This window comes from Mytilus edulis, chromosome 10, assembly GCF_963676685.1.
Source record: "Mytilus edulis chromosome 10, xbMytEdul2.2, whole genome shotgun sequence".
Classification (NCBI taxonomy): domain Eukaryota; kingdom Metazoa; phylum Mollusca; class Bivalvia; order Mytilida; family Mytilidae; genus Mytilus; species Mytilus edulis.
The window spans coordinates 63,558,553-63,583,395 of NC_092353.1; the positions used below are offsets into that span (position 1 = coordinate 63,558,553).

Here is a 24,843-nt window from a genome sequence, read left to right on the forward strand (position 1 = left end):
ATGTATATGCTATCACAGATTCAGACTTCAATATCGCGCAATCAAACTTTGATATGAAAATTCGAACACCGCCAGTCAATCTGATCAGTAAAATATGGACAAATTTTTAAAAATATTTTTATCTTTTCTTCTGATACTATTTGTTGATCTAAGGAAAAAATGCAATAGTGTCTTGTCATTTTTGATTGCTCACCTACCAATTTAAGAACACCAGAAGTTAAAAGAAAATCCAGAATAAATTATCTCAAATGTAATGCATGTAAGCTATAGATCGTTTGCACCTGTCCTAAGTCAGGAACCTGGTGTCTCATTGGCACTCATACCACATCTTTTACAATGTTATATATATATATGAATTTGAAAAAGTCTATATTCCATACATACTTCTATTGTGAAGTGATATGGCTAGATATGATCGTGATCTAAATAGTTGACTTAACCATGCTAATTTACACGATAAACAAATCAGGAAGTAGAAAGAGTTTTAGGTGCAGACAAACCTCGTAACCCCTTTAACATGTTAAAGAAACCAAACAGATGTCACTTTCGTAAACAAGATAACAGACTTTCTCAAACATTCAAATATTCGTCATCTGAATAACTACATACAACTAAATGGTAAGTAAGAACACACAATTTCCTCAAAATACTAATGACAATGACTGAATTTCTAACTCCGAGAATATAGCATGCGTGTTTAAGATGAATAATAGTCAAATCATGAAATATCAATAAAAATGAAAACTGATATACAAACAATGATAAATACGTTCTTATCTTATTTCGAGAATGAAAAAAATGGATAAATAGTCTTTTCTAACTACAAATTGCAATTACGTTGCGTTAAAAATAATTAGTGACTAAGTCTTGGTGTAATCATGGTTTACAGAAATATACTGGTGTAGAAAATTCACACCCTGAAGCGAAGCCATAAAGTGTATGCATTTCACTTCAGCGGTATCGCTGTAAAATTTCGTACACCTCTGAGTGCACAAAGATAACGAACTTGTATACAACAAAATTGACCATTCGATATTGCTAGGCAAAGTTTTAAAAAAAAATTTATGGTGGGAGATACTGAGATAAAATATTATAAATGGGGAATATTGGCAAAATTTCATCCAAGGGTGAACTGAGTTCGGTTGTTGTTTATACGTGGTTAATCTACCAATCAGATTTCAAGATTCTTGCTTCATACGAAATAATCTTCTTAACCCAAAACATCTAGATAAGCGAAATCAAAATTGCGATATTAATTATTAGACCTTCATTCAATTTGGCATCCCCCTGATAATTTATCTGTTCTAAAATTTGTTCATGGTTAATTTTATTATATACTTGTGATGCACTTGTTTTTTTGCAATCAATAATCCGAGACATTATATAAAAGAATGTCTTTTTCCCATTCAAAGCATCGATTTCTAACACTTCTGCTGGTATTAGTTTTTGTTGTCACTGTTAACCATGTGGAGTGTTCTGTGAGTGATAGCCATTTTATTGGCCTTGGATACAACATTCTGCTTGGTAACCCGGATGGTGGAGATTTGTCCCAAGTTGGAGTTGATCCTGGAATAAAGACAACCAGACATATATTACGTATTACACCAGACACTGCATCGAAGCTTATAGTCAATGATGGAGGAAGAACGTGTGTTACCCCAAATAATGCAACTTCAATTTTCTATGGCGCAAAGTCTTATCAAAAATATCTTTTAGGAGATATAGTGACGTTTGGTATGTAATAACATTGACAGAATTAAAAAAAATGTTGTAATTTAAATATTTCAATGATAGTGAACAGGAAATAACTTGAATAACAAAAGAAAGAAAGAAAGAAAGATCACAATATTTAAAAAAAAAAAGATGTTGATTTAATATATATAGCTCAAATGACATGCAGAACTGCAAAATAAGAATGGTTGCGCCAAGTTGGTTTAGACAATTTGTCTGCACGAAAGTTCGAATGATCACTATATTTCATACATTATTTAACCTTCACGATTAAATGGTTCATTTTTCAAATCAACGACTTTGTTACAATCTTTTGCAATTGTTAAGGATATTTCTTTCATTTTGTAAGCTTTGCTCGCGGTATCTCCAGTTTTCGCGGAAATATTGAAACTTTATATTTTTTATTATAGGAGAAGGAGACAGCAGTATTAAACCATTTGCATTCACGGGTAGTACAGGTAAGTTGTCTAGAGCAACTTCCGGCGGTTACAGTTTCTGTACCTAATAGTTTGACGCTTCCCAGCAATTCGAAATCCATGTCTTATATACTCTTCAACTGCTACTAGTTACGTTTGACCTTTGAATCTTTAAAGAATTTATGTTATTACATTTTGTGTTCAATTATAATTTTCTTTCTTTTCTTTTATTCATAGCATTGATTTTTGTCTCTATGATGTTTAACTTTCAATTTCTGCAATGGATCAAGTTCTTATAGTAATAGTAATGTTGACCAGTCCGGTCAATATCAGTCTGGAAACGTTAATTTTTTTTTATCACAATAGCAACTTACCTCTAACAGTAATGTTGACCAGTACAGTCAATATCTGCAATTTTCATGTTGGATCTCTAATATCTTTCTTTTATAAGTAATGTTGACCATTCAAGTCGATCTCAACAATAGTACACGTTTCTAACTTCTAACAAGTCTGGTCAACATAAATATGTTTATACTTGAAATAAGTCCGATTTTGCCTGAGGGCGTACGACTTTTTTTTGATATTTTTTTCATGATTAAAATGGGATAATCCAGTGCGTGTATGGTTGTTTCTTGCATGATACAAGATAATAATATTGTTGTCTTAGCGCAGTGTTGATGATAGGTTCTATTAAATTGATAGCTAAAATAAAAATTATGTCACTTTGCGTTGGTTCGTAAAAATACAGCATGGAGCTATACGGCAAATGGTTTCTTTTTACTATTCAATGCTGTACACTGTATCTCCTTTATTCGGCTGTGTTTCTATAGTTTATATAGACAAACAAAATCATACCTTTATAACAAATATTGTAGTTTTTAAGGACGTTGATCATAGAACGTCTTTAAACCATAATGTGATTCGAGACACCATCAGTGTTTGTAACGGAGGCCGGACTAGGTATGTTATGCCACCACTTTACAGTAGTCTCCATGACATCAGTGACGAGTTTGCGAGTGCTGTGTGCAACCTTCCTGTCACTTATGACAGAGACGCCTATCGACAGTTTCTAGATATATGGGGAACTGTGAGTTTCATATAATATTTGTTTAAAAATTCAAAGTATTGAAGTTATTGAAGTTAAATTATTACGATATGTTTAAAACAAATGCAGCAGAGAGGAATAGAAGTCAAATCTATGGGGAAAATAAAAATAAAATTGGGATTAATTTTTATTCAGAGTCAATAATTTGTCATCTAAAATCTTAAAATTTCTACGTTTTATTAACTCGTAATAATTACTTTTAAAATTTTGTTGACCTGACTTTGATTTTTTTTTTAAGTCAAAATATTGAGATTCAATAAGTAGATTTTAAAAGTTTCAATTCGTAAAGTATGAAAGTAATAGATTTGTGATTTTCTATCTTGAAGATAAAATATTTCAGTTTAAAGTGAATGTTACTATCAAATTTCGATTTCAAAAAGGCATAAAAGTTAAAACTTCAACTGAAAGATATCAATGTTAATCTTATCTTTACTGTCTTATAATCAAATTAAGCAGAGTTTGTAAATGTTAGTTGATAATAGTAATGGAAAGCACAATTGATCATATGAAAATACTCTGCATATACAAGCTATAGCAAACATGCAAATAAGTTTCAAAATATGTATTACAGCACGTAATTGTTGGAGTTGAAACTGGAACAAAAATAGTGACAAGATATGAGCAAACGGATTCCCAGCTTGCAGATTTTCTTTTGTCGGTAGGTAAACGTCAAATAAATATATTATATATGTACATTGTCGGAAAATCATGATAAAATTTATTTGTATGAGCTTTAGAAACAGGACGTAAAGCGAGGCTCCGCCGAGCTTTTCTCCTGTTTCGTAGCGAGTACAAATACATTTTATATTTTCCGACAATGTACATATATTGATTTTATCCTGAAATTTACACCCAACACTCGAATCTTTCGTTGTCGAATGTCGAAATCATCTATAATACTAAAATTACGAGGTCCAATATGTCAGCCGTCATCACGTAAAAACGACAAATCACAGAATTCAACTTTATATATAACTAATATAGTACAAAGGTGTAGATTAAAAATTACACCACTCCAGGCCCTTTTGTTTTCCACGTAATTAATATTGCCAATAATTAAGAAGTTCCGGGTCGAGTCCGCTACCGATACCAATAGTATATTCACCTGTTACCTATTACCTTATCTGTACGTTCCGCATCTGACAGGCGCACCATCAAACGTTATATTCAGGATTAATATGCTATATACACGGGTCATAACCACAGGGTTGACACTACTAAATTGTCAAATTGTTACCTATTGTAGTATTTTAATCAGTAAGATTTTCTAAGATAACAATACGAATACTAAAAATCTGGACTAAAAATAAGGCGTATAGGTAGTTTTCAATTTGTTAGTGGGCATGACGTAAAACAGCGAAGCAAAGAATTCAACTTTAGAACTTATATAGGACAATGCTGTTGATTAAAGAATACTCCATTCCAGGACCTTTTGTTTTCCAAATAATTAATATTATTGTTTCAGTTCGACGGGTTCAAACAGAAAGACTTGAAAGCAGAGAAAAACTGTGTATCTTATAATCGGCATGACTTTATCAGATGACAATACTAATACTAAAATAAGGCTTGCGCATAGTTATATACCTTAATTCAGTTACGGACCCGTGATATCACGGGTGTGTTCTAGTATCTCTAATGTTTCAAAGAAATCGACAGTTTAAACGCGGACCGCAATGAGGCCACCCAAAATGAACTGGTTCACAAAAAGAAAAATCCCCATTACCCCGTGCTCAAGATGGAAGCGGGCTAACAAGAGACTATACTTCTACATGTACAAGTATAGCAAAATATATTTGTATGTACAGTTATTTGTACAATAGAAGGCTGATTGCAGGATAAAAACAATAAATTAGTTGTTCACGAATTTGTATAACCTACGTTGTTCTATATTGAGTGTTTGTTGTTGGGTTAACGCTGCATCAGCCCCAATCACGGTAATGTCGATTCACATGGGCCAAATGATTTAAAAAGAAAAAGCTCTTTTGAAAGTCAAATAAGTGAATGATGGATACTAAAGGCCTATTTCATGACAAAGCCGGAAAGCTGAGATTGAACCACAAATATTAAAAGGGTCCCTTCAACCAGAAAAGCCGTTGCAAACACAAAAGTGATCTCATCCAAACATAAAGGGGGGACTAAGAATAAATACTTTTGTTAGAAAATTGTATTCTAGAAAACAAATTTCAAAGCGGCGATACCTAGTTTTATGCTTATTTTTTTTTTCAGCAAGACATTAAATTTGGTTCCGTTTCTGTAGAGGATTACATGGGATATGGTTCTGTAGTTTACCTAAACGTCTCAAATTTTCACCACAATGATTACCATAAAATGCATGGCGGACAAAAAGACGCTTCCTTGTCTATTGGAACAACCTCTTCTCCACAACCAGTAGCTTATAAACTGGCCACCATAGCTACGTTTATACATGAAAATTATTTCAACAACGCATCCGTATTCCTTAATAAGGGTATCTGTGATGAAGGAGTTACCTTTTATTTACCGGCCAGACAAAACAATACTATAATGGCTTTAGCTGAGTATGCTGCAGCTAAAGGAATCCTATCTGAACCAAGAGGTTTGAAATAGCTGGCTCTATACTTTATTTCTTTTTTAAAAAAATAAATAAATTTGTAAATGAATTAGTTAATACTCAAGCAAAAATTTGTACTAGTTCAGCGAAAAGGGACGTCAATCTAAACTTCGAAAAAAAAATGATTAAGAAATAAAAAAAAAAAAAAAAAAGATTGACAAGGCCTGGAAGCTCCTGACTTGCGACTAAAGCAAAAATGGTCCATTTTCCCAGACTATATTTCCAAATTATTGAAAGCATTAAAATGGAACTGGAACAACCCCTATCGATATAACAAATTGTACCAGTGATTATTCAAACATTATAGAAAGAGTTTAAATATGGTTAAAGTGTATATTTAAAATGCGTAAACAAATTGTAATGACGTTTTTACCATAAATCCGTAATGAAAAGAAAAAAAAAAACAGCAAAAAAAAAGTCGGATCCAGCACAATACTACATGATTATTCCAGTAGCTTAATTTGTAAAGACAGGAATAAAGTTTCTAGGAGTTGTTTCCCTTTGCCAAAAAAAAAAAAAGAATTCGACGTACAGTACTGTCGTGTGTAAAACAAATATATTGAATGAATTACACAGTATATAACTCAAATTCAAACAATAGAATGCAAAGAACATTTTTTTGTATTCCAATTGATATCAATACCATCATTATCATAATACGAGTGTTGCTGGCAAATTAGATTGTTAATTGCTTAACGTCCTGTGGCAAATATTTCATGCATGTTCATGACGATTGGCAAATTAGAAGAAAGAATTATAAAATGACTAAGGTAGCAATAAACAGTTAGGAAAAAATATTAAAATTTGCCCTTATAAATTTTACCATCCCCTTTTCATTGCTTTCTTGCAATACCAAGCTTACTGTTTGTGTCATATATGGGCATATGTTTGTAATCAGAGTCTTCCATAGATTTTATATCCAGTATATAAAATGGTAAAATATAATTTCTTTTGGGTGTATCCATGGCAACAATCTGCATTTATTTGTTATAAAATATTGCAAAAAGGGGGGAAAAGATGTCAAATAATTCCCCAAAATTTGGCTAAAAGTAGAATTTCAATCGCTTGAAGTAATACCTTTTCTGAAACTGTGTACATATATCATTCAGCAAATCCAATGAAAATCATGTCTTTCGTCTCATTTTTTTGTAAAATTGCTGTTGCGTCAAAAACTTCGTGTAGAAAAAAAGTGTTTGTAAACATTACATTAATTTCTGGACCGATGGCCGGTCTAGCTATGAAAATACGGATAGTCAAACAGAAAACAGCCCATAAAACATGTAAAAAATAATCTTGATGCTCTTATAAACCATCTTTGAAGGCTAAATTAGCACTCAGCTGTCTAAAAATGAATTTTATTACACAATAACTTACCTATTTGAAAAATCCACAGGGGCCAAAATGCGAAACTTAGAATGAAATTCAAAACAGTGTGGCAGTGGCCATTGATTGACACATTAAATTCACCCATTGACTGGGACAATTTAGGTGAACGTTTGTATGTAACGACCACTGCTCACTATGTACTTTTTAAAGACACTTAAACTATAAGGTCACCAAAGGTTCCAAAGGTTCGACAACAAAGTAAGTCGAAAAATTAATCAGAAATAACACGATGTTTTGATTTATATCAATTATATAAATCAAAACATAAAGGTTCCTGATTAATTTTTCGAATTATTTTATAATTAAAGGCGTTAAGAAACCTTTGGTGACCCCACAGTTTAAATGTCTATCGTAGGTACGTCGTGAACAGATCAATCGTTACAGACAAACGTTCACGTAAATTGTCCCAGTCAATGGATGAATTTAATGTGTCAATCAATGGCCACAGCCACACTGTTTTGAATTTCATTTTAACTCCTAACTGTGTATTGCTACCTAAACTATAATGAAATTATATTTTTTGAAACGCAATAATTTACTGATTACTATGATTATGTTTTAGATCCGGATATGAAACTTCCGATCACTTGGCCTCATGGTACATACGGTTTCTATAAAGCAAGGACTGGTTGTCCTATTACTCCTAGTAGATTTGCAGAGGGATGGCGGAGACAAGATGCAGAGGATGATAGCAATACTAATTATTGGACCTCAGATATACACTTAGCTGGTACAATATTTAATTTTATGACCAAAGTTTTGAAAAAGAACAAACGGTTTACCTTTTTATACATTTATCTTATTTACCACTGATAGACAGAATGAAGGAGTAGTATTAACAAAACTATATCACCATGCAACATATAAACATGCCTCTTCAGTAGAAAGCAGTCTATTTCAAACTTCAGTATTCTCAATCATTATCGGCTCCTAGGAGTCGATATTTAGAATTGAACGATGGACAGTCAGTGCGTAAATTTTTCTTGCTACCCGATTGGAAGATATTACGAGACGTGAATAATCAAAGTTTATTGATTGGTTAGGAAAATCCAAACCTAGTAAATGTCCTTCAATCCCGTAGAATATCGGATTTGTCCTCTCTATTTTAGCAATTAGATTTTGCCTTGTCATTAATCATGCATATTCATGATATTGGTACACAGGTAACTTTTATCAATAAGTAGTCGAATCTTCTGGAGTTTCGTAAACAACAACGTTAAACGATACATTACTATTTCATAACGTGTGACCTCACGTGTGTGGTAAAATTTGTTGATAGATGCAAGTGGCTATTCTAGTAAATGAATTAATCTGCAAAGCGAGAGCACTTTCCATTTTCATCAGCTAAGAGTCGACTAGCCCTTTTTGAAAGGCTCATGCTTGTCCCTTGCAGGTGGTCCGAGACCACAATTGTCGAATATAGTCCCTAGTGTTGACAGTGGGTTACTTGCCATTAATTTGTATACCCCTTCCAAATTTATTTCTCCATGTTTAATGCCTCAAATTGCAAGTAGGGGGTTGAAATTACACTGTAAAAAAATTTGGGTCCAGAATTTTAAAGGAAAGTAGTGATTTGGTCCAGCTAAAAAAGGTTGAAAATTAGCACTTCGGAAGCTGTCAAAAGATTTCAAGACGCCCTAAACATAAAATTGTCCATATTTTGAGTTAGAGCCGATGAAGTTTTCTATAATTTTGATATAATTTGTCCCAAAAGTAGTACAACACACTGTAAAAGTTTCTTTGAGAAAGCGCAGGTGGGATTTTTTTAATTTTCATTTATGTTCTAAAAGAAATGCACTACGAAATAATTGTGTTCTCGGACCAGGTAATTGAAAATTGTATGTTTACCACTAGAGATGCATGTATGTTTGTTTGTTTTTGTGTGAGTTAGATTATTTCTCCATATAAAATCACCTTACTTTTTTGTTTAAACAATGTATGATGGTACAAATAGACCTATAGCTATAAAAACAAAAACAAAGGACAAACAAACAAAAACTATTAAAAAATAAAAGATCACTATATAGAGACTTGCCATTCATATTGTTTTATTTTGAAAATGTGTTTATTACTGGGGATTCGTGAAAAATCTGTTTACTTTTAAACTTTTTACAGGTACCATGGAAAAGAACAAGCCAGTCTTTTATTTTTGTATGAAAACGGCTAATGAGAATTCAAACTATGAGAGAGATTGGCCAAGTGGAAACTATTGTGTCCTCAAGAAAGGCGGTTGTCCTACAAGTATATAGCTATTGAACTGTTCTTTACAAGCCTCGATTTTAAAGTAACTGGGTACTTTTTCTAAATGTGATAGCAGGCGATGAAAAAAAAACCCGTAATACAAGTAATAAATTCAAACATAGAACTCTGATGTCTCAGATTATATTTTTCAATGAATTCAGAATTGCAGATATAGAACTCAGATAATAAATTATAAAAATCAAACGAAAACTAACGATATTTACAGAACTGCAAATTTGGTAACACAATATTGCAATACTAAACATGGATTTAGGATGCTGTTTATTATCACTTGTTGTTACACCTTTTTAAGAAAGGCATTTTACTGATCTATTGACAGGATTCACAGGTGGTTCAGTCTACTGGGATGATGAAGACTCCAGTAATGCCAACGGACATAGTGGAACCTTACCAGACGGCGAGTACGATAGTAATACACGGCTTGACTTCTGCTGCAGGTAATTATTACAGTACTCATAGTATAATACACGGCTTGACTTCTGCTGCAGGTAATTATTACAGTACTCATAGTAATACACGGCTTGACTTCTGCTGCAGGTAATTATTACAGTACTCATAGGTGGATGTGTCCTGCAATCTATCGTACAAATAACAAGACACTAAATGATTTTTGCTTTATTTGTTTATTTGTACTTGTAAATTATAATGATTTCTTTGAAACATAAGGGACAATTTTCAAGCAGGATATCAGGTTTTCAATAATAAATCTTTCAGTCTTTTATTTTAATTCTGAAAATCAACTGGTTAAACTAAGTAAAGAACATCACAACTGCTATTCGATTTTAATAATCACTCTACAAGCGTTATTTAGGAGTAAAGATAGATTATCGGGTTTTCTACACACTGATATCGTTAAATATCAGCCACGAGCCACAAAGTGAACCTTTTTGTCGAGTTAAAAAGTTTAACATTATGTCGAGCGGCTGATATTTTACGATATCTATACGAAGAAAACCCGATTATCTTTTTATCGATCTATTACTGGCCTTTTTCATCTTCCTAAGGCAGTTTTACGCTTGACGAAAGCTAGTCTGTTTCCCGGCCGTTATTGAAATTCTTGACAATAATATTTGTATATTCCGAAGGCATACTGAAAGTTTTACGGAGGGGACCAACCTAGACGAAAGCAAGCTTGATAACGTCTCCTCTCGCATTGTGACGTCGCTGATAACCTCCTTATATATTGTGACGTCGCTGATAACCTCCTTATATATTGTGACGTCGCTGATAATGCCTATTCTCGTTTTGAAGCCTTGATACGAGAATTATGAGCGACAGAGCAGGGCGATATAGGCGTATAATAGGGAAGGACAATAGACATTCCTCTGTGTATATCATAAAGAGGTTCTTTTTATGACCCCTGAATAAATGCTTGGAACTTATAGTTATAATCGTCCGTCCGAAACAAGAGGTTTCCGGATAAAACTTACCTTTATTTTTGAAACTATAACAAAACTTAAATAAATTGAAGAAAAGAAGAGGTGGAACTTAAATATACAGGTCGTTATCAGTAAAAAAAACAAATATGATTAAACTTAAACAAGTGGTAGATTGTGGAATGGGACACAAAGCATACATAAATACTGCTTGATATAGTTGCTTAATTACATCTGCATCATTTTCATGAAGTGTACGGTTGTCTTATTCGCATGCAGCATTGTCATTCCTGCCACATATCCTTATTTATTTTATATATCCAATGAAATTTTTCAAATTTTGTGTTTCCCTGTACATATTTTTTTTCAAAAGAGTCCCAAAAGAGCATTTTATAAGTATTTTAAACACATGACAGATGATTGATCTGAACTTAACATTTTGGTTTCTAGATTTTAGCAATTTATTTGAGATTGTACCCAAGACCTGGCGTGTTAGGCAGACTAAAACTCTTGTCAAACAATATTTTTCTGTATATTAGAGATTTGTGGAAATGTTTTATTAGAATTTTGATGTCTAAATAAATGTGACGCGTAATAATATAAGATCACTTTTTGTACCATCCTCCTTTAACGTTTTTTTTTTTGCAGAAGCGATGGTTTTTCCAAGAGAAAAATTTTACTTCCAATCGATCGACCATTTTATCTAATGAGATACACCAGTACCTGCCAGGAAGTTTTCGGAATGTCCGTGAAAGAGGAAGTCTTCTCCATAGACACAGAAAATCTCTTCAACAAAGACAAATGCTCTGGCGCTCATCCCTATGATCCAAACTGTAACAGGAACCATGAACTTCATTACTGTTATTATGAATACAAAGCTCCAGAACCAGTTACTGTTAGTACAATCATTGGATAAACATAGATAGATCGTTTTTCATATGTAATGCATTCCATATAAATCAGATGTGATAAAGTTGAGGATTCGTTTATAGGTCGAGGCTTTATATGGACTGCGATATGAAAAACAAACACCATGCTCTCTTTGTCATTAATTTATTGTAAAATCAAGATATTGGCAATCCTATATAACCAGATTTCTTCTTTAGTTATCATCCGTCAATACCACAATGCTTTATGGTAATACAGTTTTAATTGTAACCTCTTTCAAGGCCGACACTCGGCTAACCGAGAGATTGGTCGGTTAATCTATATATTGAGTATGCGGCTATATGGGCGATTGGTCTGTTAATCGGGTTGGTTATACGTCTGTTAAGAGTAAAACGCTTAATTTAATGTTAAACTCTATTAAATATACAGATTTTTTGGCATGTTATAAGAACCAAATAAAAAAAAGAAAAGTGTCTGACAAAATGATATCTATCATAGAACATTTTGCACTTGTAAAAACATTTCTTAGTCTGCGCAGCTTTCAGTAAAACTAAAAGGCGTCGCGCTATATGTAGTATTTATGCTTATACGAATAGCAATGTTTTTAATAAAAGGCGAAACAAACAAATTTAGATATCATTTAAAGGACAAAAAATAGTACTGTCGTTCTAAAAAATAAATTGACATTAGTAAATATTTCATAATTGTAAAATAACGTGGATAATACCACGTTTTAGTGAAAATTATGGGAATAAAGTCTGTTAATGGGTTGGACAATTGAAATTGTGTCAGTTAAGAGTTATTTAGCCACCACAATAATGTTGCTACCTTTATATTTTCCCCTTGAAAAATTTAACAATGAGATGTTCCTGAGTAAACAAAAATGACAATACGGTGCCACAGTATCCTAGAAAGAGCATTTTTATTTTGACTTTCTTTGCATTTTATTGAAAGATGTGTCACTCCAATATAGCGTGATATGGATTGGCCTCTGGAATATGCATGAATTTTTTATTGACGTTTTCAATCAGCCTTAATTTTTGTGTCTGTTCGAAGTAGCACGTTCTCACTTCCGAAAGTGTCTTTCTAATACAACACAGGGTACATATAACGTGTTCTCGTTCACATATGAACATGATATTTGTCACTGGACGTTAAACCCTAATTCGTCAGCATCATCCAATTGGTTCTTTTCTTCTATTACTTAATCATATGTTGTTTACAAATCACTCTAAAGAAGTAAACGAAAAGGAGCGAATGAAGCTACATTCAGTTATTTTAAGTTTTAATTAATTTTATTCCGTTTAGTTCCTTTCTACATAAGTTCAGAGGAGAACTACAGTTGTCTATGGTGGCAGGTGAAGTCCATTTCGCGATTTCTCCTTTCATATTCTATAGGGCGAAAACGCGAAAAGGCGCAATCGCGACGTCAAAAACGCGAAAACGCGAAGTCGGAAACGAGAAATTGGTTTCGCGTTTTCGCGTTTTTGACTTCGCAATTTTCGCCCTATAGAATATGTAAGGTGAAAACGCTACAGCGCTAAAACGCTAAAGCGCTATTTAAAACGCAAAATAACATTAATCTGCCACCATAGTTGTCCGCATGTAAACTTCTAGAATTTGTCACCAATATAAGTACATCGCAATCCGTTACTGTTTCAACAGCCACCGGTGTTTCATGTGTGTATTCTTAAACAAGTATTTTTCTCTCTCGTTTTTAGCAATGTATCACTCTCTACTGTCCTTTTATATTATTCTATATTCTGCGTTTCCATCCAGATTCTCGTGTATACCATGAGGGTCCGGATTCGGGGTATTGTTTATTTCTGTATTCTTTAAATTGTTATGTCATTTTTTTCTACATTTTATTTATCTTACTCATTATTCTTTCTTTATTTTTCATATTTTGTCATCCCAATATATTTTACTTACTGATGTTTAGTTACATTACGACGTTTATCTCTGATTTATATACTGGTTACCAATGTAGATGACAAATTTGTCATTCATGACAATTAAACAGAATCAACATGATATATGCGATCATTCTTGGATGAAATTAATATTACTTTAATATTACACTTTTTGAAACTATTTTTATCAATTTTCAATTTCATGTGTTGTTTCCGTATATATGTTATGTTTCATTGCTCATGTGTTGTTTTCGTATATTTAAGCCGCTCGTCCTGAGCCTTCTCATTTGATCCGATAACACCCCATACAGCAATAAAATTATACTTGTATTGCCATTCATAACTCTTAGCAGACCGGGTTTTATACATCCGACCCATTAACAGACCAGGTTTTAAATAAAGATTGATTTATGTCACCAAAATACAGATTTTCGTGTGGATTTTTCACACAATGATATCAATATGGTTAACAAACATAATGCCTTTCTTTTTTCGATGTTCAAAATATTGAATGCAAGTTAATCTAACAAATGGGTCATTTTGTGTACATTTTATGTGTGTAAAATGTGTATAAATTTATTGATGAGTAACCCGCCTTTTCATTTTATAGATCGTACATCGAAGCTAGAAAAATAATAACTTCACCACTGAATTCAGTACATTGAACTATTTTGTTAGACATGAATACTTTTTATGATGAAAATATATTTAAAAAGTTATACAATGAAACATGCTGAACTTTCAATGATTTTCTCGATAACACCTGATAAACAGACTTTAGCCAACCCGATTAACAGACCAACCGCCGATATAGCCGCATACTCAATATAGATTAACCGACCAATCTCTCGGTTAGCCCAGTGTCGGCCGTGTCTTTCTTTGCTGACATTGGTTTCAACATTTAATCCGTAACAATATTTGTATATCAAGTCAACTTAATTTATGATACAGAGTTATATAAATTCTATGATTCATGCTGAATATGTATTCTATAAGCAATAAATAACATGATCAAATTGTTTTTATAAAATATGTATCAGTACCTCTTTTTTTTTAAATTGTGAGACTATCTATTTACAGACTAAGAAAGTGGCGTTCGTGATGTACTGTTAAGAGATATCTTAATACAATCCCCTTTCTAATAAGTTCTCTGTCTTGCCTTAGGTTAAACTGTTAAACTATACAAATGATAAAGATGTCCAGGGCCGTAACTGGGGTTCGAATTCAGGGGAGGCAGGGGTTTGGGGGCCGCCGATTGAGGCCCCCTAGATTAGGGGGGGGGGGGGTAGCCCCCCGCCGATTTTTTTCTCTCTCAGTCAATGGTTAAAAATGACCCGTTTCACTTCGATTTCCTTACTTTAAGAAACTTCAGTTTTGCTTGAACCTGGAAGCAATTTTTATCCAAAAACAAGCTGAGATTGCTGTTCGGGGTGAGCCAAGGCTCCGTCTTGAAGGTTTTTCTCTCTTAGTAAAATGGCTAAAAATAACCCGTTTTCCTTCGATTTCCTGACCGTGACTTGTAAAGCAAGATTAATGAACGCAAGATTTTTTTTTTATCGAGGACCTTGAATTTCAATATTGTTGAAAGCTGAACAGACATGTTTTAAAATAACTACAACCAGGTACTTTCTATGCTAGCATATACTAAGTATAGAAAGTCCCTGCTACAACAAATGGGAGGCATTGGCCATAATGTTCTCGTACGATCGGGATGAGCCCCTAAATAAATGTGAATAGTTATGTTTTATTCAAAATCGTCGAAAGCAAAGTTTCATATATATGTTCTCGTACGAATACTGAATAACAGACGGACGGCCACACGAAAAAAATAAATAAAATAAATACTGAAACGGTTCACTTTCGATCAAAAATCCGGAAAATGACAGACATATCACGTATCATGATAACAATGTTAAAACTGTAAACTAGTGTTGTTTATAATATAAATTCAAGTTCTTTGTGTATATATTGTCAATATTTCATTTTATTACTTCAAAAAAAATTTGGTGTAGAAAATTCAGGGCAGCAACTGCCTCCCCTGCCTCATAGGTAGTTACGGCCCTGATGTCTCTATCAATACAACTTTTTATTTCATATTAAAGTTCTTCTGCGGAAGGCGAAGGGCGGTGGTTTTCTCCTTGTATTCCGGCTTCCTCCACCAATAAAAACTGGCTATTTCATTAGTGCGTTGAAAGTGACATTAACATCAACAATCTATTCTATTTCTCTTTACAATGCCACATTTATAACAATGCAATGAGATATTGCATATGTTTCAGTTACCAAATGTCAAACGTTTGGTTATGTGTAGATACACGATAGGAGGGACTAAATTGCATGAGATGCACTTACTCTGTCTAGTACTTTTAGGATTCAATTTAAATCAACGAGTTCACAAATGTATGCACCTATTTCCTTAATGTTTTTTAATTTAAAAATGTCACCTATAGTTACCATTTATTTGGTGCAAACGTCACAGATACTTTCATCTCCAAAGGTAAAGTACTAGATGATGCAGACAGTACTTTTGGTACTGAACTTCGGTATGTTGTCAAAGGTGACCTTGGACTCCGAGGTGAACTGCATGAACTTTTATCTCTAAGCGAATTGCGAAGTCTTTCGTGTATCTCGTTTTCGGTATAAACTGGAAGATAAACATTTTCATCGTAAGTCGCTTGGATTTCGGGTTTCATAACAGGAGACATATAACCGTTCAGTAATAGTTTTTCTCTTGACATAAGAACTCTGTCAATTTTGTCTGGAGCTACAAGACTTCTTGGATGCACTTCAATGTTTGGAAAATTGTTCTGATGAGTTTTTGCGCTTGTTTTTCTCTTTTTTAACTGAATACAGTCTGTACAATAATATGGACCTAACACATCACAGTGCGCATTATTATTTGTCATTCGATCATGTCTATAATGCCTGTCACAAATGGGTGTTTGATATTGAAGCAATCGTAATGTATCGAGCCTTGTTTGATCGGCACTTACAACCCTGTCTTGAATTGTTGTTGTGTATTTAGCCTGGTACTCAGCATCGTTTACTTTGCGAAGTCTTTCACTTCTCGTCTGAAAAAGACGCTTTTGTAAATTATGTGTCTGTTCCTGTTGATAATAGGGACTATATAAGGACTTGGGATATCTTTCAGTGGTGATCATGTCAGAGAGCAAACGCATGTTAGTTTTAAAAAGAGCCTTCTCCACTTGAAGTTCAACCCTGCTTTCTGGTACAATATGTCCGAGTGGTCGAGTATGAAATCTTTTGGACATCATATTGGTATACTTCTGTTTCATACTCATATCGTTTTAACGTTTATGTGGAATAGCATCTGTAAAACAAATATAAACATATATCCACTGCCCCTTTTCTGTTCTATGAATTTTGACCCTGAGTTTTCTATCTGTTAGTTTAATTCAGTAACTGTATCAGTTTATTTTCACAAACTGATCCACGTTTAAATAGATTGAATGTTGATTGTTGCTATTTTTAGACATTATTAATGATTTTTTATTTCAAATATTTCATGTATATTTTGAACACCGAGAGCATTACCCCGGCACCCTTTGCCAAAAAAAAAAACCTTTCTTTTTTCTTATTTGTGCCTTTGGACTTTATGTTTTGAATTGTAGTTTCACTTTCCATATTCGGTATTTATTCAAATCTAAGCTCCACGTGGTAAAAATCACATGGTGCAGGAATATAGTGTCTTGGAGTTGGGCTATTTCTTTCTTTTCGGGAAGGGACTCCAAGCAAACAACATGCATGTGTATAACGGCACTGTAGATTTTCGTATTAAATAAAGAAAGTTGCCGGTCCGGTACATGAATAGATTGGTTAGAAAGCAAGTTTTTTAATTTTAATTAGATTGGAAAGCTTAATTCGAGGGTTAAACATATTTTTTTTTTAATTAAAAAAGAGAAAAACAAGTTGCTTTCTTTAAAAAAAAAGAAAAGCAATACATGAACCTAAGACCGCTGACTGCCGGGTCACCAAAAGATTGTTGCTGAATTTGTGTTTACTTTTGAATTGAAATAATTGACTGTGAATAGAAGAAGCCAGTTGAACGTATTTATTTACAGCTTCTATTTGAATACTCATTTTAAAGCTCGACTATATATTACTTGGGAATGTACTTATTTTTTCCGATTATAACCCATTGGCAAATCCTAATTTCTACTAACCGGATGACTAATGCTAATTTCACAAACCTAGCGCAATATAAATTTATGCATTCAGTTTGCTTTATGATCTGGAATTCTGGATGCATTTATTTTATCTATCACATCTTTATATTTTGTTTCCTAAATGAATGCCTTTATATTCTCAACTCGTATTTGAAGCTGTCTTTACTCATGGTATAGATGTTGTATGCGGTTAAACCTGTGGCATGCAATTGATTGGGACCTCTTATGAAGAGACTTATTTTGTCTCATGAAACATATCAAATTTTAAGGATTTCCTGATTTTCTTAAATCAATTCAAACATTATACAGAGAAACTTAGTTTTGCCAAAGAATTTCTTAATTCAGAAGTTTATGAATACCTGTACACACTTTCAAAATAACCAATTTATGTAAAAAGGTATGTAGATATAAAAAAAAAAAAACGCCAGACACGAGTAATGTATTAATTAGTGTGTTTAAGTTATATTCTTAGACATTTATATATATATTCCTAATTTCACCTATTTACTGTAACATATATATATATATATATATATATATATATATATATATGTTACAGTAAATAGGTGAAATTAGGAATTACACGTAATTACTAAACACTTCAGTAAATACCTGTAATTACTAGCCAATTTAGTAATTACATGTATTTACTAGTTGTTTCAGTGATTACTGGTAATCACTGATTTTTTTTGGTCATTTTTACAGCTATTTACTAACTTCATGTTTTTGTTTTAAAATTAAAAACATAATTCAAGATACCAAATAAGAAAGTAAAGGGGTAGGGATTTTAAGGGCGCTAACTAAAGGATGCAGGAATATAATGCACATCCAAAGTGCATACTCTTTAGTGTTTGTGAATTGAAACTGGAAAATGGTTGTTTTATAGGTTTTGAAACTCCGTAAATATATGTATGCAAGACAATGATATCTATCCAAAATCAAACTAAAATCTCTATCATGCACTATGGTTCAAAACTTTAAAAAAACTTTCTCTAAATATCCTGGATTTCTACCAAACTTGGACAGAAGCTAAATGTCTATGATCATAAAATAATATCCAAAAGTAAAGTTTGAAAAAAAAATCCTTTTTTTCGTATATTACTTATAAAGGGACTAGTTTTTTCCCAGTTAACATTACATACACTCTGTAGTTAAAGTTTTTAAAACATTAGATTTTATAAACCATCCTGGATTTTTACCCAATTTTGACTGAAGCTTCTTACAGTACTAGTCAAAAGATAGTATCTAGAGGAAAATTTTAATATTTTTTCCTCATTTTTGTTGAGCTTGCGATTAACAGCAAAAGTAGCCGATAAGACTATTTGTTCTGCAAAACCCTTACAATTTTAATAGCTTAATACATCGATAACCCATCTCCAGCTAGGGGTTAATTTGAAGGTCACATGAATACGTATTCAATGAGGTCCAAATATTCACTTGCAAGTGCACAACTCATCAACCTTGTTTCTCAGCTAATTTAACAAAATAAAACCAGAATGGCTGCTAACAGTGAATTATAATTTTACTATATCATTTTTATAAATGATTAAACAAAAAAACAAAAAAGTTGATGAGTTGTGCACTTGCAAGTTAATATTTGGACCTCATTGAATACGTATTCATGTGACCTTCAAATCAACCCCTAGCTGGAGATGGGTTATCGATGTATTAAGCTATTAAAATTGTAAGGGTTTTGCAGAACAAATAGTCTCGGCTACTTTTGCTGTTAATCGCAAGCTCAACAAAAATGAGGAAAAAATATTAAAATTTTCCTCTAAATACTATCTTTTGACTAGTACTGTAAGAAGCTTCAGTCAAAATTGGGTAAAAATCCAGGATGGTTTATAAAATCTAATGTTTTGAAAACTTTAACTACAGAGTGTATGTAATGTTAACTGGGAACAAAATAGTCCATTTATAAGTAATATACGAAAAAAAGGATTTTTTTTTCAAACTTTACTTTTGGATATTATTTATTGATCATAGACATTTAGCTTCTGTCCAAGTTTGGTAGAAATCCAGGATATTTGGAGAAAGTTTTTTTTAAAGTTTTGAACCATAGTGCATGATAGAGATTTTAGTTTGATTTTGGATAGATATCATTGACTTGCATACATATATTTACGGAGTTTCAAAACCTATAAAACAACCATTTTCCAGTTTCAATTCACAAACACTAAAGAGTATGCACTTTGGATGTGCATTATATTCCTGCATCCTTTAGTTAGCGCCCTTAAAATCCCTACCCCTTTACTTTCTTATTTGGTATCTTGAATTATGTTTTTAATTTTAAAACAAAAACATCAAGTTAGTAAATAGCTGTAAAAATGACCAAAAAAAATCAGTGATTACCAGTAATCACTGAAACAACTAGTAAATACATGTAATTACTAAATTGGCTAGTAATTACAGGTATTTACTGAAGTGTTTAGTAATTACGTGTAATTCCTAATTTCACCTATTTACTGTAACATAAATTGGTTATTTTGAAAGTGTGTACAGGTATTCATAAACTTCTGAATTAAGAAATTCTTTGGCAAAACTAAGTTTCTCTGTATAATGTTTGAATTGATTTAAGAAAATCAGGAAATCCTTAAAATTTGATATGTTTCATGAGACCAAAATAAGTCTCTTCATAAGAGGTCCCAATCAATTGCATGCCACAGGTTTAACCACATACAACATCTATACCATGAGTAAAGACAGCTTCAAATACGAGTTGAGAATATAAAGGCATTCATTTAGGAAACAAAATATAAAGATGTAATAGATAAAATAAATGCATCCAGAATTCCAGATCATAAAGCAAACTGAATGCATAAATTTATATTGCGCTAGGTTTGTGAAATTAGCATTAGTCATCCGCGGTTAGTAGAAATTAGGATTTGCCAATGGGTTATAATCGGAAAAAATAAGTACATTCCCAAGTAATATATAGTCGAGCTTTAAAATGAGTATTCAAATAGAAGCTGTAAATAAATACGTTCAACTGGCTTCTTCTATTCACAGTCAATTATTTCAATTCAAAAGTAAACACAAATTCAGCAACAATCTTTTGGTGACCCGGCAGTCAGCGGTCTTAGGTTCATGTATTGCTTTTCTTTTTTTTAAAGAAAGCAACTTGTTTTTCTCTTTTTTAATTAAATAAAAAAAATAATATGTTTAACCCTCGAATTAAGCTTTCCAATCTAATTAAAATAAAAAAACTTGCTTTCTAACCAATCTATTCATGTACCGGACCGGCAACTTTCTTTATTTAATACGAAAATCTACAGTGCCGTTATACACATGCATGTTGTTTGCTTGGAGTCCCTTCCCGAAAAGAAAGAAATAGCCCAACTCCAAGACACTATATTCCTGCACCATGTGATTTTTACCACGTGGAGCTTAGATTTGATACCGAATATGGAAAGTGAAACTACAATTCAAAACATAAAGTCCAAAGGCACAAATAAGAAAAAAGAAAGGTTTTTTTTGGCAAAGGGTGCCGGGGTAATGCTCTCGGTGTTCAAAATATACATGAAATATTTGCCACTGCCCCTTTTCTGTTCTATGAATTTTGACCCTGAGTTTTCTATCTGTTAGTTTAATTCAGTAACTGTATCAGTTTATTTTCACAAACTGATCCACGTTTAAATAGATTGAATGTTGATTGTTGCTATTTTTAGACATTATTAATGATTTTTTATTTAAAAGTTTAATTCATACTATAATAAAGATGACCAGTTTTTTACTAGATAATGACGGCAATGTTATGTCCTATTCGGCTATTTCATCATACAGATAGTTGTATGCAGTTTCAAAAGCCCTAATAAGACTTTGGAATTGACTTTTTTTCTGGGAGTTGAACCACGCGTAAAATGTTATCAACAGTTACAATACATATTGACAACAGGCAGTAACAATAGTGAATAAAGAGACAACAACCCGACCACAGAGCAAACAACAGCCGAAGGCCACCACTGGGTCTTCAGTGCAGCGAGAAACTCCCGCACCCAGGATTTATTTAAGAATACTGTCCTCACGTGACAACTTTCACTTCTATCTCTCTCGTTTATTTTTTCCGGTGTAACTTGAATTGTGCACATAAATGAGCCGCGTCAATATAGTATAGCTTTGACACTGCGAGTGAGCCAAAAAAATAACTTTTGTTTAAAAATACTATATGAGAATTGACACATAATCTAAGTGATGACCTCTGAAATCAAACAGCAAACATTAAATTTCCACAACAATGTGATAGGATAATATCATAACTGATTAATTATTTTTAGCATTGAGCAGAATTTTCTTTGTTCGCTGACTTTTAACTGGAGAAATATTATTATATATTTAGATGAACGCCTTTTGATAGCAGTACTAAAATTCTTTACAAATACATAATTGTATTTCAACTTTCATTCAATTCTAAATTCAGTGTTGTCTAGTGCATAACGAAATGGTAAACATGTCAGAAAAGAAAATCTCAACTGTAAAGAATTATAGCGGTTTTCAAATTCTCACCATATCATGAAATACAACATACACGATTGTGATAACTCCGAGGCAATTAAGAAAAAATAAAAGACGTTCCAAACCTAGGTGCTATTGGACGTAAAATAATGCATTGTTTTAAAGACGCAAACAGTTCCTGTTTATACAAAATTTTACAAGAAGATGTAATACTCCAAAATTGCAATATTGCAAATAGTATTGTCTACAACAGTAACATATAGTTCTGATTATTTAATTATTTTATGGATATATCTAAATACAAATCTTTTCTATAAAGTATATATATAGGTTGAAGACTTGCTTTTATTCGAAGTCCATACCAAGTTGCTTTCCGATTTGTTTTCTGAGAGTGAAAACATACGTGCGAAACTCAAAACCCTCCTTTCTCACTTTCCATATAAACAGATGATATTTACAAGCCTTTAAGGACTCACTTTAATAACATTACATCATTAAATGAAGTGACCACAAGTTCTTACCTTATTATTAAAGACATTCCAGCCTTAATATGAAGGATTATTTGGAACGATGGAGACACTCAATTAGTTTTTCCAATAAGTTGTGTAAATTGGGCTAATCAATTTGTTCGATCAATGTCCCCTTTAAAATGAATGCAGATTTGTTTTCAGTTTAACTTTCGTCAATATGGCTTATTTGTTGCAGTTGACGTATTTTACCTGGATTTCCGCTGCATGCATGCACTTGAAATCGTACTCTGATTTCCATAAATATCCGTTGTTCTGAAACTAAACGATCAATAGCAACTTTCTATGAAGACAATAGTTACATGTCATTTTTCAGAAAAAGCATCGTGATTTCATTTCTTTTTTAAGGAGACCGGGATAGGAGTGCTTTTCTTCTTTAGAATCGTTTACATATCCACTTGTGTGCATTGGGTAACTGTATACAATCATTTTTCGTTACATATCCAGTATATATCAATCAAACCATCCAGTCACAATATTGTTATAATATAACATTGGCCTTCGATTTCTACGGAAGCCCTGGAGTGCCATACAATAAAAAAAATTCAACTTGTGCGCACAAGTTACCATCTTGCGCGCACAAGTTACTATCTTGTGTGCACAAGTTACACAACTTGTGCGCACAAGTTGAAATTTATTTTTTGCATGGCACTCCAGGGCTTCCGTAGATTTCTTCTTCTTATCATATTTCCACCTTTTAAATGAGTATGTAATTCTGTACTTTTTCAGTAAGCACTAGTATGAAACGACGACGTTACCTGAGTAAATAGTGTACAACTTAGCAGCAATTATTCTCTATACTTTATTATCAAACACAAGTTTCAGTTCATTTTCTGCGAGGTCCGTAACTAGGCATCGGGAACAAACGATGCAGGGGTTTGTGGGTCGCCGATTGAGGCCTTCAAGTAATAAGCAGCTTCCTTTATTTTGTGGATTATTTAGAAGATATACAATTTATACGTACCTTATTTCGTGTGAAAGTTTTCTGATGTCACCTTACATCCCAGTTAATAATATTAAAAAAGATTTTATCCAATTTCTACAAGCTACCTGAAGTCTATTGACGGTAGATTAGATATGTCAGAATTTTAAAATCCATTGAGAATGCAGCTATCAATCTTACTGTTTTGTTAAAAGAGATATGTAAACTACATTCAATACACGGGTTGTTGATATCAAAGAAAACGTACAAATGTAAATTGAGTGTCAATATTTGGTTGACAGGAAACTTAAAGGATTTTTATTAAACGATTCAAAAGATAAATGAACACATGTAAATGTTTTATTGGTGTATTTAAATGCGGGTACATGTTGTAGTTATAGATATCACACAATTTAAAATGTAATAAACATTTTCAAAAACCTACGGTTTTATTGTAAATGTGAAATGCCTTCATTCAAATAAAAAATAAAATAAAACATTAATGTTTGAAAAGTGATACTTATACATGATTATTGGCAACAATTAAATTATGGGAGATATAGATCTACACAAAACTTTTATTCACAGACATGATGAAATTACATGAGATGATATAGACCTGTAAAATATTCTAAAATATATTCAAGTCTTTTAATGATATACTTAGGTGAGATTTAGGAAGTTGGTCAAATGTTCGGACTCCTCTGGGGTTTTTTCCCTACCATACAAGGTAAAATATTTTGCCCCATAACACCAATTGTCCTTTTCATATAAGACTTCAATAGCTCATAAAAGGTAATTTACCAAACTTTGAGCAGATTCCAGATTAATTTTCTTTTGATTTAATCCAAACTAGAACACACCAGCGAAATCGCGGGGAAATAGAGCGTATGTAAACTGTAAAAAAGTAAAAAAAAATATAACTTGAGAATTCCAGGAGAGGTATCAAAAGTCAAAGGTACTTGGGGACTTGGCACATTTTTTTGTCCTCCCCCTTTTATTCCAAATACCGATTTTTATTCTTTCTGTTTTTCTGTATACTATGAACATACATATATATATATCCGGATCTGGTGTACTAAAAAAAT

The 24,843-nt window shown here is 32.7% G+C and overlaps 2 protein-coding genes across 2 annotated transcripts; one reads left to right on the forward strand and one right to left on the reverse strand.

Moving 5' to 3' along the window:
* Positions 1 to 522: 522 nt before the first annotated feature.
* On the forward strand, positions 523 to 14,683 carry LOC139492229 (uncharacterized). The gene is made up of 10 exons (XM_071280413.1): positions 523 to 618; positions 1,413 to 1,734; positions 2,142 to 2,189; positions 3,023 to 3,234; positions 3,824 to 3,910; positions 5,479 to 5,827; positions 7,791 to 7,958; positions 9,344 to 9,469; positions 9,810 to 9,927; positions 11,515 to 14,683. The coding sequence occupies exons 1-10, from the start codon at positions 616 to 618 to the stop codon at positions 11,780 to 11,782; spliced, it is 1,701 nt and encodes a 566-aa protein (XP_071136514.1). The 5' UTR covers positions 523 to 615; the 3' UTR covers positions 11,783 to 14,683.
* LOC139492230 (uncharacterized) lies at positions 11,903 to 23,997 on the reverse strand. Its single transcript, XM_071280414.1, has 2 exons — positions 23,798 to 23,997; positions 11,903 to 16,998 (listed from the first exon to the last, which is right to left on the reverse strand). Exon 2 carries the CDS (start codon positions 16,967 to 16,969, stop codon positions 16,118 to 16,120), a length of 852 nt encoding a protein of 283 aa, XP_071136515.1. The 5' UTR covers positions 16,970 to 16,998; positions 23,798 to 23,997; the 3' UTR covers positions 11,903 to 16,117.
* Positions 23,998 to 24,843: the final 846 nt, after the last annotated feature.